The sequence below is a fragment of the Microtus ochrogaster genome, chromosome 7 (assembly GCF_000317375.1).
Source record: "Microtus ochrogaster isolate Prairie Vole_2 chromosome 7, MicOch1.0, whole genome shotgun sequence".
In the NCBI taxonomy this organism is placed as follows: domain Eukaryota; kingdom Metazoa; phylum Chordata; class Mammalia; order Rodentia; family Cricetidae; genus Microtus; species Microtus ochrogaster.
In genome coordinates, this window is record NC_022014.1 from 11,366,112 (window position 1) to 11,381,365 (window position 15,254).

General features: G+C 48.9%; 1 protein-coding gene across 1 annotated transcript in view; it reads right to left on the reverse strand.

The window, feature by feature from the left end:
• Window positions 1-452: 452 nt before the first annotated feature.
• Window positions 453-15,254, reverse strand: part of Emp2 (epithelial membrane protein 2) — a 44,073-nt gene continuing 29,271 nt past the window's right edge. The window contains exons 2-5 of the mRNA XM_005349297.3: window positions 11,684-11,846; window positions 6,347-6,452; window positions 3,834-3,980; window positions 453-3,049 (exon numbers count right to left, since the gene is read on the reverse strand). Of these exons, the coding sequence (XP_005349354.1) occupies window positions 2,862-3,049; window positions 3,834-3,980; window positions 6,347-6,452; window positions 11,684-11,761 (519 nt within the window). The 5' untranslated portion in view covers window positions 11,762-11,846 and the 3' untranslated portion in view covers window positions 453-2,861. The remainder of the gene's footprint in view (window positions 3,050-3,833; window positions 3,981-6,346; window positions 6,453-11,683; window positions 11,847-15,254) is intronic.

The following is a 15,254-nucleotide window of genomic DNA, read 5'->3' on the forward strand; positions in this document are numbered from 1 at the left end:
TTTGGAGAATTTGGTTGTACAGTTCTTCATGTACAGTTATGGGTTACAGCAAACAGAGTAAGACCACCCTGAAGTATCTTACTGCCTGAAATCACACCTGTCCCCAAACAGGATTCAACATTAAGCTCTCAGCTTCCAAGGAACTTCCCTGCCACCTCTGCTTTTGATAGACAAAATTCTGCCTTGCTGTGTGGTAAGCAACAAGTCCCACTTAGGTGGGCTTGCTGAGAGAGCTCCTGGGGGAGGAGGGGTGGCTGTGGGTAGTGAGTCTACATTTGGGCAGAGTGGGTCCACATCCAGCTTCAGCTCACAGAGAACATTCTAGAATGTCAGCCTGTTTGCCTGGGTGCACACAGGCCCACAGCCCTTGGCAGAGGGTAGAAGGGAGCACGAGGCATCTTCTTCTGCATCCAGGACCATGAACACACAACACACAAACATTATCTGAATTCTTTAAACAGAGACCCAAAATAATTTTAATGCAAATGACAAACATGGGTTAGTCTGTCTCTGTCACATGCCCCACCCATGAATTACAGTACTTTATAAAAATGTTGTAAGATGCGCAAACTAAAGTTCCTTTAAATACAGTGATGGGTTTGGTCCTAATCCATGCTTCTTGGATATCCCGGCTGACTTTGTCATTGTTCTTTGGTAACTAGTGATGAGCACCAATTTGGAGCTGATCCCACATAGGAGAAGGGTGGATCTGTTCTCCCTCACACCCTTTTCTCTTTCCTAGCACTCCAGATGCAGGGCACAGAGCAGGAGAGAGGCACCTCTCATGTCACAGGGAGATGGCACCGAATGCTGGCCACAATGGCAAGCAGACAACCCCATCCCATTCCCATCGCATCGGATGGTTTGCTTCTGCAGGCCTAAGCTCTCCGAGGTGGAAATTCATGTTTCATGCCTGTGGTTTGGTCTGTTTGTTTCTATTATGACTACCAGAACATTATTACAGAAAAGTCCCCAAGGAGAAGGTGTAGAGGACACTTTAGACAGGCCTCAGTGAGCCTGGGGAAGTTCTCCATCACGGCAAGGGGTGGTCACCTGCCCTATCTCTGCCCCATGCCACCTTGGCACTCTCCCCAAGGGAAGGACGGAAAGGAGGATAGGAGAGCCGGAGGGAGGGAAGCCAGTCTTGTACTGAGGAGGTGTCCATGGTGGCTCTGAAGCCACTCAGTCCCAACAACCCCAGCTCCACTGGAACTGAGGTACTGATGATAAACGACCCCTCACAGAAGCTCACATGTAAACGTGTTTAAACAACGCAAATCTACATACCCTGTCCCAGAGTCATCTCTCCGACTTGATGCTAACAATGGTGAAGGGTACCAAAGGGAAAAGGTTGCCATCTTAGAGTCCTTGGATTTCTAGTATGATCTCATGGCCACATTTATCAGGACATTCTTACTGACTGGAGGGGAGCTGGGTTCTCCTCTTTGGGTGCCCATCTTGAGAGCCATGGCTCTGGGAATCCTTTCCTGCTGTCTCAGTGTGAGACATGTGGGATCCTCTACTAAAGTACCCTCTGGGGAAACCCCAGTGAATGGCACCTGTTGAAGCTGAGTGGAACTCTGTTTAGAGCAGTGTAGACGCCACAGAGCACTTCAAGGCAGGCATGCAGAGTGGGCTTCCTCTCGCCCCGGGAGTTTTTGACTGGTGGCGTCGCTGCTGCTCCATCACAGGTGGCAGTGTTTCTGAGTGGTTCTGGTGTGTTCTTCACTGGCCCGAGTCTCATGAGGAATGGTTTGAAAGGTAACCTTTGCACCTGACATGTGGCAAGACCCATTCATGTTGAATGGTAGGTAGATGAATGGATGGAAGACAGATCTTCTGAATCTCCAGAAACAGGGGCCAATGGAAGCACCCATGTTAGAAAGAAGGGCAGGAAGGACAGGCAGGGAGGAGGCTGCCCAGTCCTCCTGATGGATGGAGGCTTATGGCCTGGGAGTACGGCACAAGCCGCCCAGATATAACCAGCTGTGAGAGAAGCTAGTGGGGGCCAAGATGTGGCTGGCAGTGGGGCCATCTTAGTGTGATGAGACTGTTAACATTTACAGGGCAACTCTACTCCCCTGGCTCTAGGACTCTTACCCCCAGTTTCAGTGCATCTAAGGATATTGCAGGGAGACCATTGGAAATTCAGACATACAGGTTCACCCCTTTGATGGATTCTGAGGGTGTTCAAAGTGGACCTGAGATTCTGCATATAACAGATGCCCTAAGGGATTACCTACGGAGACTCAACATGACACCTAGGTTAAGGGTCACTATCCTTAAGGTAGACAGGCGACTGTTAGGAAGTCTGCATGATGCCCTAACTCACCACAGGGGGACTGGGGCTCTGGGTCCCGGACAGACCGAAACCAGGACTAGTCTTTGCCCTCTGCTTACATGAACCAGGGGTTAGTATCTAAGGATATGTACTCCTCACTCGGGCCCCTCATCATCCCACCTCTGGCTGCCAGAGTGGAGTGGGCAGAGGGAAGGGGCCGCGGGAGAGGGGCAAGGCAGAAACCTATAGAGAGCCTGTGCCCGAAAACAGGCTTTTTCCACCTTTGGCCACACCCCGCCCCAGGTCCACCAGGAAGAAGCATCCTGCAGATTCCACATTGCTGGATCTTGCTGGGCCTTGCTGAGACTCTCGGTGGGCTTGCATTCTGAATGCCAGCCTTTGTGGTCTGGTCTCAGACTCCAAGAAGGCAGAAACTCCTCTTTCTCTCTCTCTTCTTTTTTATAAAAGCTTTTAAAGGAAACAATATGTTTGCTAGAAAAACCACAAAAATGATTATATACAAAATGGTTATGTGAATGTGTATGCCATACTGTGGGGAGAGAGGCTGGCCTTCCGAAGCCTACTTGCGCTTCCTCAGGATCATGTACATGAGGCCACTGATGAAAGTGAAGGAGAAGGACACCCAGGCTAGAATGAAAGAGTAGCCATAGCTGCCTTCCTGCATCAGGTAATAGACCTTGTAGTTCTGTTGGTGAAGGTCTTGGCGCCGGTCTGTATAAATGGAAGCCCCGATCATGGCACATAAACCTGTCAGGAACCAAGACAAGGGTCAGATATATTGCAGACCATGGTGTAACTTGGAACTAGCCTAACACTTGGTAATGTATTCCCACCAGTTTAAGATTCAGACCTTAAGTCCCTCCCCCAGCCTCCGAGAGCCCGTCTGGTCTGAGCCTGCACATTCTAGCCCTCACAGGTCCGGGCTCTTCATCCGAGGCTTCTACCCGGCACACTGCTCCTTCCGCTGTGTACCCAGACAACACACTGGAAATTGTGGCTGTCGTGCTCATAAAACCCACGCTCAGGCTTCATGCTTTGGGGACACCTTCCCTTACCCCCAACTAAATCCAAACTCCTCCATAGTAAGTGTGTGGCTCGCTTCTCCCTTCTGGCTGTTCCCTGACTTCCCTCCTCCAGTCATTTTGATGGGACACAATGCAGGCACAGCACAAGTTACATAAGAAGAGCACGCGTGTGCTCCTTTCTGCAGGACGGAATCTGCATGTACCTGCTGCTAATGGTCTGCTTGTTCTGAGTTAACCTTAACTCTAGATGTCATCCAAATCGGCTACTGAGAAGAAACGCAAGGCTTGGCGGCCTTGGTGGCTGCAGGAGAGCTGATGAAGAGGGAAAGGGGAGGCTTGGAAACAGGAGCTACCCAGCAAGAAGGAGCCCGGGGAAAGGACCAGAAAGCCCGCTTTGCTCTGGCTCCCAAGACTGCCAGCTACTGGACTAACATATGGTTTAAAGATTCGCTTCTCGACTTTTGTTTCTGCGGAGGGCAGTAGAGACTGCTTCCAGTTTCACTTACAGGACATGAGCTGGATGATGGCGGTCAGGATGAACCTCTCTCCCTGCTTGAGGCGGAAGAGCTGGAGCAGAAAGATGAGGAAGGAGAGGCTGCAGAGGATGGTGGAGAGGATCATGGTGGCCTGCACGGCCTGCATGATGGAGTAATCTGTGGGCAGAAGGCGAAGACATATCTGAGGACCGAGGCATCACAGAGGGGTCCCCGGACTGCCTACAGTCTGGCATGTCCATCCAACCTTTGGACACGGCAACACAATACTGCCGTCTACAAACCACACTGAGATCCGCACAGTCTTAAGGAAATTCACAGCATTGATTGGGCCCCCTCAACCCTAGCTTTGGGCTGCAGGTCGCAGATTGGATACACCTAGCCAGCAGAAGGCTCCCGCTGCTGTGGAATCTTGCGCCCAGCTCCCTCTAGTGTTCAGCCAGGCACTTGACCAAAATACCAATTTGGCCAGAAGATGGAGCCAGAACTCTGACTTCTGCCTGCTCTGGGTCGAACTTGACCTGTTTGGCCGGAGCTCAAACTGCAGCTTCCTTGCTTGCCTGAGGATGGCTGGAGGGAGCGCCGCTCGCAGAGGCCCGACGAGAAATTTACAGCAGTGGAACTTAATGCATCCCAGCTGCACGCACGTCAGGGGCCAGCAGAGAACGCCTGGCTCCGCTTCCTGGGGACAAACATATTCTCCAGCACAAACGCATGGCCTGACTCCACTCCTCCCGTGCGAGAAAGCTGTGGGAGCAGCGTGTGTGCGGCAGGGCTGCCTGGGTAGGAACTGAGGAACAGGCAGATGGACCTTGTCGGGGGTGTTAAGAATGTTTCCTACTTAGTTTTCAATGGCGGCTTGCTAGGAAGGAGCATATAAAATTGTCAAAACTCATTGAGCCCAGGAGCCCTTAAGAAGTGTATATTCCCATGTTTGTTAATGACAGCCTTGTTCTAAAATCTATTATCAAACTTCACCGAGACAAAAAGAACCGGAACACTGGACACTGAGAACACTCATCTGGGGGCTTCTAGAGTCTCCTGGGGAATTTCAAAGTGGGCCAAGGTTGTGACCCTGTGTCTCTGAACATCACTTATTAAATTTTCCACGGAGCCACCAAGAATGGTTTGTTTGAGCTGCTGTTACTCTGGGGTGGGTGCCTAGAATCTGTATTTTTAGCAAGTGTCCCAGGTGCTTCATGCCTGGTGATGAGGAAAATGTAGAAACTGACGAAAATGACTCTATACTTTTAGCATAGGCTTTCTTGGCATTGGACTGCAAAGTGTGCCACTGGCGGCTAGCTGTCAGTGAGGGCGAGGCTCAGCAAGGCACGGAGAGCAGAAACTCAGTGTGTGTGTGTGTGTGTGTGTGTGTGTGTGTGTGTGTGTGTGTGTGTCACCTTGCTGTGGCTTCTGCATTCCTGGAGGCCCCAGGAATCGGCTCACTCACAGGGTTAGCATCTCACAGCACCTGCTAAGAGCCCTCCATGTGCACAGCTTCTGCATTCCTGGACTCAACAACCATTTTTGAGGTATGTGGATTGGGGGAGAGCCCAGAAAGTTCCAGAAAGCAAAATTTGAATTTGCCATGTACCAGACCAGATCCACATAGATGAAATGACATACAGCAATTGTATCCGATGTCATAAGTCATCTAGAAACCAAAGCATAGAGGAGGGCAGGTATAGGTTGCATGTAAATTTGTTTCATTTTACATCCTTTGGGATCCTGGGGGATGGGCAGAGGGCATCTCAGAGCTAGTCCTGCAGATTCAGATGCACAGCTACAACTGCATGTAGGGTGCTTATGTTTTTGTTTTAACACAAAGAGAACCAAGGACGGACAGGCTGGAGAGAGGTCAGCGGGTTACAGCGTCCGCCACCCGGCTAGACAACCTGAGTTATGGAAGGCAGAGAGAACTGACTCTCACGGATTGTCCTTTGATGTCCACGGGTGTGCCATGCAGCCAGTGTGGTCAGACTTCACCGAGGGTCTCTGGCTGTTAGTCTAGCATTTTCTCCCACTTTCATTTGACACCAGTTTACCACTGATGGTAGGACCGGAATGAATTAACATGTGGAAACAAATTTATGTGTGGAAAAAGTCTGAGCTGGCAGGATTTTCTTTTTATTTAGCAAAGACTCAGGCAATACATAATCCAAGCTTCTGGTCACATTTCTTCTTCTTCTTTTTTTTGGGGGGGGGATTTTGTTCCTTTCACAACTCTTAAGATGTCAGAACCATCCTTAGCTCCTGGGCCATACCAAACAGGCCTTGGGCTGAGTTTAGCTGGCAGGACACAGATCCCTGCAATAACATGGAAATAATCCCACACGGAAAGCAAGGAACACAAACAGCAGAGGCTGTCCTGACTGACCCTGGTTACCACCACAGCAGACTCTTCCCAGGGCTCACATCAGCACGACGTACAGGGACAGAGAGCAAGCACAGCGCCCTAGATCTTCTGAGGTGGTCCTGCCTGGGTCTGCCTGGGGCTGTTAGGGGGGCACCAAAGCTCCGCTCACCTGTGAACCCATCGCTGCCACTCAGGTCGTTGATCTCTGTGCAGTTTGTATTGTTGATGCACACTCTCCAGATGTCCGCTGAGAAGTCTTCTCCAACCCACCAGGCCTGTAAAGGCAACGGGAGCTGCTGGTTAACGACTCAGACCGACCCCAGTGCTGCTGGCCTGAGGAGTAAATGTGGGCCCTTCTCAGAGTCTCCTGGGGACTTCATTCAAATGCACATTCCTAGTCAAGAGGCCTCAGGTCAGTTCTGAGTCTGTGCTGAGTCCCTTGGGATGCCAGGCTGCAAGTCCTCAGAAGGACCTGAGGTGGCCCGTGTTCTCATGACGTGTGGGGACGTCATGAGACTGAGTTAGCAGCCATCGGAGTAAATGGAGACCAGTTCTACCAGAACGGCAGGGGCAATGTGTAAAAGAAAGGATGACGCCAAGGGACAGCCTGCTGCAGTAGCAAGGGAATGGAACCAGGCTGGACGTCTGGATGCTGAAAATGTGGCACATGTACAAAATGGAACAGAAATAAAGCCATGGCATTTTCAGGAAATGGGTGAACACACCAGGCTCAAGGAGGTACCACACTCATGGTTTCTCTTAGATGAAGAGCTAGATTCACAACTGTGTATGTGTGTGTGTTTATGTGTGTGCTTACAGGCCATGGGACTAGGACTGGGGTCAGAGCCTGGGAGAAGACTTTAAAGAGGAGGGAAATAGAAGTTAATGGAATTCACATGATCAGACAGCCGAAGGGGCTCACTGGGGAAGAAGGAACTAGCTGGAGGAGGGGAGCCAATGAGAACAAAGGATGACGTCACACCTGTATGACGGTGCCACGAGGAAACCCATTACTCTGTATGGTTTTTTTTGTTTTTGCTTTTTTTTTTTTTTATTTTCGAGACAGGGTTTCTCTGTAGCTTTGGAGCCTGTCCTGGAACTAGCTCTATAGACCAGGCTGGTCTCGAACTCACAGAGATCCGCCTGCCTCTGCCTCCCGAGTGCTGGGATTAAAGGCGTGCGCCACCATCACCCGGCCCATTACTCTGTATGTTAACCCTAAAAATCAATTCAGAAAAGTATCCAAGGCCTGGCAAGATGGCTCGGGGATGAAGAAAGGCTCTTGCTTCTGAGCCCGGTGCCCTGATTTATTCCCAGGACCCACATGGTGGAGGGAGAGAATCAGTTCCTCCACACATGTGCCCCCCGCAAGCAAGGAATGAAAAATAGAAACGCTTAAATTTTTTTAACATTCAAACAATAAACAAATTGAAATGAAATGAAAAGGGGGGCATCCTGCGATGAGCGGAGGAGACTCCGCCTTGGCCCCAAGCCTTTATTTCCCCTGGCACTTCTGTTCCTGCCCCTTACCCTTGACGGCCCGCCTCCTACTTTCTGTCCCTCAAAGGCTGGGTGCCTCCTTCCCGCCCACTGGGCCCACAAACACCCCCGTGTTCTCACTTACATCCAGCCTCAAGGGCAAGCACAATTTCAAGTACATATCAAACACAGGCTGACTCACTGGCTGGCACACCTCTGTCCATCATCCTAGTGCCATGCTAATATAAACACCTGGGTGTGGGAGTGCATTCCAGGGCTCCCCCCGTGCCCCTTCTCTGTGCCCATCTAACCCTTTCACTAAGTCTGGGAAAGCTCTGGGATCCTAAAGGACTAGCTGCAGGAAACACACACACGCGTGCACACGCACACACACTCTAGAAAACACACACACGCGTGCACACACACACACACACACACACACACACTCTAGAACCTTCAGTTTATGTTTTTCACACTGTAGGGCCCTTTCCTTGGAGGCTCCAAACAATTCAAGCCAACACATCTATGTGACCGCAGCCTGGGCCACTCAGCAGCTCGGCAAGACCCTCGAGGAGGCTGTGTTCACATCCTCCGGCAGAGCCTAACGAGGAGCCTCTGGGATGGTTCAAGTCCTTGCTCCACCTCTTACTACAGTGTACATTCTGGCAAGAGCCAGAACTAACTGAAGGTTCAGTCCCATCTGGGAGCCTTGGAGCTATCAGAGGCAAGCCCCTGCCTCCTGGATAGGTCAAGATGATGCACATAAGAAGGCTGAATATTGCCAAGGAGATCACTGGAGTGACGAATGTAAGACTTAATGGTGCCACTGTTGTGATTAACCAGGAGGTAAATATGCAGGCAGCACTGGGGCCATGTGCGCAGTGCACACCAGCTCTCGGGATTCAGGAATGTGGCTGTTCACTTGGTTAGACTAAGGGATGACTAGAGGCTAATCACACCTCTGGGAGTCTGTGAGGGATTTCCCAAGAGAGATGATGTGGGAGAGTAATGGGAGAAAACAGACACCCCCGCATCGGGGTAGTGCTATCTAACCAAGAAGCTGGGGGCCTGGATGGGAGGACATTGGAGAAAGGGCAGTGCAGTTCATGTATGTGTCTGTCTGGTGTGGTGTGTGTGTGTGTGTGTGTGTGTGTGTGTGTGTGTGTGTGCGTGCAGGTGCTTTTCTCCATGAGTGATGCTGTCTGTTACTGCCTCCATCCTTCACTGTCATGGGAATGCAGTGTCTTCAGCCATCCATTACTGGCTGATGACCTGTTCTCCATTTCTCCACTCTTCAGTGCCAGCCTGGGGCTGCTGAGGCATCCGGCCTTGTGGACTTAGCCGCTCTGGGGCTCTTGACCTCTCCAGTGTGAACGCTGCTGTTGGACCACTCCGCTCATGTCAGTCCATCTAAAGCTCACATACACAGCGCTCGCACAGCAGACAGACACACAGCATGTGCGCGTGCGCACACAAACACACACACACATACACCAAATAGAGACATACTACACATACCAGACAGACAGACAGACACACACACACCAGACAGAGATAAACCGTAGTAGACACACACCACACATACACACACCAGATAGATACACATATACCACACATAAACACACACATACATATCATATAGATATACTCAATACAAATACACACACAAACATATCAGACACACACTCTTATAGATTCCCAACTGGTTGGCCTTCTGAGCAGTTTTCTTCCTCTTAACAGTCTCTGTAGTTTGAAATGACCAGAGGAAGCCAGGCATCGGGGACAAGACCAGGTCTCCATTAGAAATATCACCTCCTGCCTGGGGCAAGGGGCTATCAAATACTCCCTTGCTAATACAGCTGCCAGCTGGACCCTGAAGGAACAAGTTACATGTCAGGGGCCTGTGGAGAGTTTAGAAAGTTACACTCAGGAAATTTGATGGGGAGTCTGTAAGTGGGCAAGTAACTCAGGGCCTGGCTAGGAACACAGTGCTTGGTTAGTAACACAGGGCCTGGTTAATCAGAGATGCAGGGGACACGGAGGAGGTGGCTGGATTGGTCATCCAGGCTGATTTTGCTTCCTGCAGGCCATCTATGAACATCTGGAGAAAACATCCCTTCGACTATGAGTGCATCACAACCTAGTGATGAAGGCCAGGGATGTTGCAAGACCACTGCAAGGTGCAAGATGTCCTTTGGCGTGAATGATCATGCCATTAGCCACCGTGAATAGAGCGGCAGAGAGCATGGGTGTGCAAGCAGCCCTGTGGAAGGATATAGGCCTTTGAGAACACACCTTCTGGGTGTGTAGTATGGCTAGGGGAGTGGCAGTCCTAATTTTAGTTAAATTTTACCTTATTTAAAAAAAAAACATCAGGACACACAGCATTAGGTGTCGCTCTGCCACTGTCAAAGTAAGTTTGTTCTCCCTGCTTCTCCTCCCCGTTTTTTTCTCCATCCTCCTGCTCCGCCCTTAGCTACACCCACATCCATAGCCTCCTTTCTCTTGCACCTCGCATGTCCTGCCATGCTCCCTCTTTACCTCCTTACCTTTGAGAGGGTTGTTGTTTGTCCTAAAAAAAATACTTTGACTATTTCATACATGTATACAATGTGTTTGGGGCCCTTCGCCCGCATCACTGTCTCCTCCTCCTCCACTCGCACAGAACCCACTTTCCTCCAGCAAGTGCCATCACGCTGTCGTGTCTTTCCCACTGAGTTATCTGGTGGTGTCTGTGTGAGCATGGGTCATGGTTATTTGCTGCCACACAGGCAACTTGCCAGCAGCTACACCACCGAAGAGAATGCTGTCATTTGTTTTCTTGATGACAGTCACTCTGATAGGGGTGAGATGGAATCTTATAGGAGCCTTTAATTTGCATTACCCTGATGGCTAAGGATGTTGAACACTTTAAAAAATATTTACTAGCTGGCTACATGTATTTCTTTATCTTTGAGAACTATTTGTTCAGTTTGTTGGTCCATTTATCAACTGGTTGTGTGTGTGAGTGTGCTTGTGTGCATGCATCTGTGTGTGCACGTGACTGCTTGTGTGAGTATGAGTGTGTATATACTTATACACTCACTCTGTAGACCAGGTTGGCCTCTAACTCACAGAGATCACCTGCCGTTGCCTCCCGAGGCTGGGATTAAAGGTATGTGCCACCACTACCCAGCAGATTTTGTAGTTTTTTATGTATTTAAGATATTAACTCCTTGTCTAAAGCAAAAGAGGCAAAACCTTAGAAAACATATTTTGTATCCTAATTTTAAAAGCAAAATAGTAGCCGGGGAGCTGGTTCAGTGGTTGAGGATGTTTGCTGCTCTTGCAGAGGAGCCAGGTTAATTCCCAGCACCCACATGGTGTCTCACAACCATCTGTAACTCCAGTTCCAGGGGTCCAAAGTCCTTTTTCTGACCCCTTTAGGGCACCAGGCACTCAAAAGTGGTTCATAGACAGGCATGTAGGCACAACATAAAATAAAATAAATAAATTTAAAGAATAAAATAAAAACACTGAGTAGGAAAAAAGGAATTAGGGGGCTGGAGAGATGACTCAGAGGGTAAGAGCACTGGCTGTCCCGAGTTCAATTCCCAGCAACGGCATAGTGGCTCACAACCATCTGTAATGAGACCTGGTGCCTTCCTTGCCAGCAGTACATTGTATGCTTAATAAATAAATAAATAAATCTAAAAGAAAGAAAGAAGAAAAGAAAGAAAGAATTATCTAGCTCTGAATGGCAATGGTGCCAAGGCTGAGAATGGCAGAGGGCAGGACTTACCCTTGGGACAGCTGGAAGACACGCATCACACCAGCTAGCCCAGGCTAGCCTCAGCCAAACCTGAGCACAGGATGCTCCCAAAATTCCATCTGTGCCCAGGATGAGAGCACCCAGGCCTGGGTTGGGGAGATGCCTTAGCAGAGAGGACACCTACAGATCACAATCACACCCTCCCCGTTCTCCACCCTGCTCTGTGGTCTTTGCTGCCCCATGACTTTGGGGTGGTTGACGAGAATAGGAACTCACATTGTTAATGGTGGAAATAAACAGCAGTGCCGCACAGATGATGTGGAAGATGATGATGAAGGCCAGAATCACCAACATGTTCACAGGGCAGTGAAGGCCAAGGGGCAGCTGGAAAGTCCAGAGAGGGATGAAGAGCCAGAGGATGGCAGAGAAAAATCCACACCTGTCAACGACAAGACAAAACTCAAATCAACAACTTTTAACAGGATCTCAGAAAATTTAGGACAGCTCTTCCTGTTTTCTTGCCTTGAAGCCCAGAGGCTCTGCACTGCTGAATCCAAGTGGAACAGGAGGGTGAAGACCAATTAAAACCTCAAGTTCAGAGCTGGGACAGTAGCTCAACTTGTAGAGTGCTTGTTTAGCATGCATGAGGCCTGGGTTCGATTCCCCACCACTGCATAAAAATGGAGGCATATGCCTATAATCCCAGCACTCTGAGGACAAAGGCCAGGCTGAGTTGCCTGAGAAACTGTCTCAAGAGCAATGGGGGCCACACAAGGGCCTACCGCATCAACAACGCTGGTCTGACGACCTGAGCTCAATCCCGGAAGAACTACTCCACAGAGCTGTCCCCTCACCACCACATGTGTGCTGTGGCCTGCATGTCTACACACAGCACACAACAGACATGTACACATGTACATTTTGTTTTAGACAGGGTATCACTATGCAGACCAGACTAGCCTGGAACTCATGGAGATTCACCTGCCTCTGTATCCCAAGGCTGGATTAAAGGTATATGCCACTGAGTTCAGCCTACATATACATTTGAAGAGTGTTGGCTCCTGACAGGTGTGATTTCATGTTCATCGCTGATCCCACAGGAAGACTACACCTCCCAGAATCCCTTGCACTTAGGGTGAGCCAGTGGAGCTAGGTGATGTTGAAGCCTAACACCTTGGACTGAGATTATGATTGACAAGACTCTGGGTGTTCCTGAGATTTCTGGGTAACTTTTAAAAACTGGAGTAGGACAATTGAATAGTATAGAACACGAAGCGGCTTCAGAGGAAATGAAAGCTGTGTGCCGTGCTCAGGAAAGACAGGCCTGCTCAAGGGAAAGCAAGACACTCAGCGTGTGAGAACCTGTCGAAGCCAGGCTGCTTCATGCAAAAGAGGGAGAGTGGATACAGGTGACGTGTGAGGTGGAAAGAAAAAAGCATTCAAAGGAATGATTTGAATATTCCAGAGTTAAAGGTCACATGTGGGAAAGTCCATGAAACCTCTGAAGTGTTTTACAAACGTGACTATTGTGTTGGTCGACAAAACCCAAAAGTCATGTGAACGTGTCACATTAATGGGGTTGGAAAAGTTCACCCCCAAATCAATACACGGCTCCTTTCATGTCAGTAATTTGCAACCTGATTCTATTATTAAAATCTGTAAAATTGACTTTTAATCTCTCTGTTTAAATACAATGCAGACTAGGCCTTGTTTATGCTGTGATTAAATCTTAGTTTTTAGTGAACTAATATACATGTAAGTGTGTAAAAAGTGTGTGCACATGCACACCTGCACACACAGATTTCTGAAATACTTGAAAGTTGCTTAAACCCAACCTTCTTTTTATCTAAGTGCTTTACAGTGTATTTCTGAAAAATGAAGATATTTCCTTACATAGCCAAAGTGTAATAATCATAATTAAGAATTTAATACAAGAGCTGAAGAACTAGTTCCGTGTAACCCAGCAGGGGTGAGGACCTGAGTTCAAATGTCCAGATCCTAGTCAGAAGCTGGACCAAGTAACACAAGCATCTATGCTCTTCCTAGGAGACATGAGACAGAGACAAGAGAAGTCCTGGGGAAACTCAGGGACCAGCTCCTGGCTCACACAGTGGAAAAGCAACAAAGAGGCCCCAATGGCAAACAGGGTGGAAAGTGAGCACTGACCGCTGAGGTCCTCTGACCTCACTTTCACATACACATACACATTCACATACACAAATGCATGCACGTGCATGCACTCACCACCAAATCTACCAGGACACAATGGCAGCATCTCATTTATCACCCATATAACACACCTCCAGATAGCCCACGCACCTCTGTGAGTTTTCTCCTCCGCGATGATAGTCTCCATCTGCCCCTCACTCTCTTCCCTCTAGAGTGGCCCCTCACTCATGTTCATGACAGTGACGGGATTTAAGAGCGAGCATTGGCCTTTGTGGGATGTCTAACATGCTGGTTGCTGTGGTCTGAGTATGAAGTGCTTGGCTGCCAGCTAGAAGGCATTGTGAAGTGACTGGGTTTTAAGGGCTCTGACCAAAGGAGTGGATTCATCCCTGAGTGGATTCATAATATGATAGCATTGGGGTATGGAATCTTTAGGAGGCGGGGCCTAGCTGGGGGAAGTAGATCTCAGAGGGTGTGCAGAGTCCTTAGTCCTCTCTTCTCTGTTTTTTGTCTCCGGGAGATCCTCTCCCTCCATAGATCCTTACTGCCGCAATGTTTTGTCTCATCATAGGCCTAGAATCAACAAAGCCAGTCAGAGCCCAAATGAAGTTGTTCTCCTTCAAGCTGTCGTCTTGGTTACAGAAACAGAAAGCCTGACCAACATTCTCAGTGCTTCTCCATTTCTTCCCTTTCCTGTTGCTGTGCTAAGGTAACAAAAGTAGTTGATGACAGCTCACAGTTCAGGGTTGTAAGCCATCACACAGGGAAGCCAGAGGCAGGAGCATCTGAGGGATGAAGCAGAAAGGGATGGGTGCCTGAGGGAAGCCACAGTGGTAGCAGCATCTGCGGTGAAGACGCAGAAAGGGATGGATGCTGTGCTCAGCTCACTTGATTCTTTTTGTGTAGTGGAGGATACATCCTAGGGAATGGTGCCACCCAGAGTGGATGCCTTCTTCCCACCTCATTAGCTTAGTCATGATAACACCACAGGCGTGGCCAAAGTCTGTCTCCCCAGGGACTCTGGATCTCAGCAAGTTGCCAGCCAAGATTGTTATCACAGCCACGATTCAATGCAGACTGTTTTCGGAGCAAGAATGCTACATAATGGATGTGACTTTGATACACCCCACCAGAAGCCCCGGAGTGTCAATCTGTCCCATGGGTGACGTGACCAGCTGGTAAGCTGGTTATGGCTGCCACATTCACTTCCCTCTCCTTTGTAATCGCAAAGCCATCTGGGGCTGGAGGTCTAGCTCCGTGGCAGAGTACTGACCTAGATGTGCCAGATCCTGGAGTTTGAGCCCTAGCACTGTGTGTGTGTGTGTGTGTGTGTGTGTGTGTGTGTGTGTGTGTGTGTGAGAGAGAGAGAGAGAGAGAGAGAGAGAGAGAGAGAGATTTCTTAACATATTCTTGTCCACCCCTCTTCCCGTAGACCTCTCATCCTAGGATTTATCAATCATGTAGACCCCTGTAGGCAGGCAGAGAACTGTGATCTAGGGGTACTGGCAGAATAGCAAGATTATGACCACACATACACATATATGTGTGTATACCATATTTTGCAAGATTATCAATATATATTATGTATATATGTATATACAGCCAAATATAAGAATATGTTGTCATTATAATAAATTACCTTTATACATATATACATGTATGTATGTATATCTATATA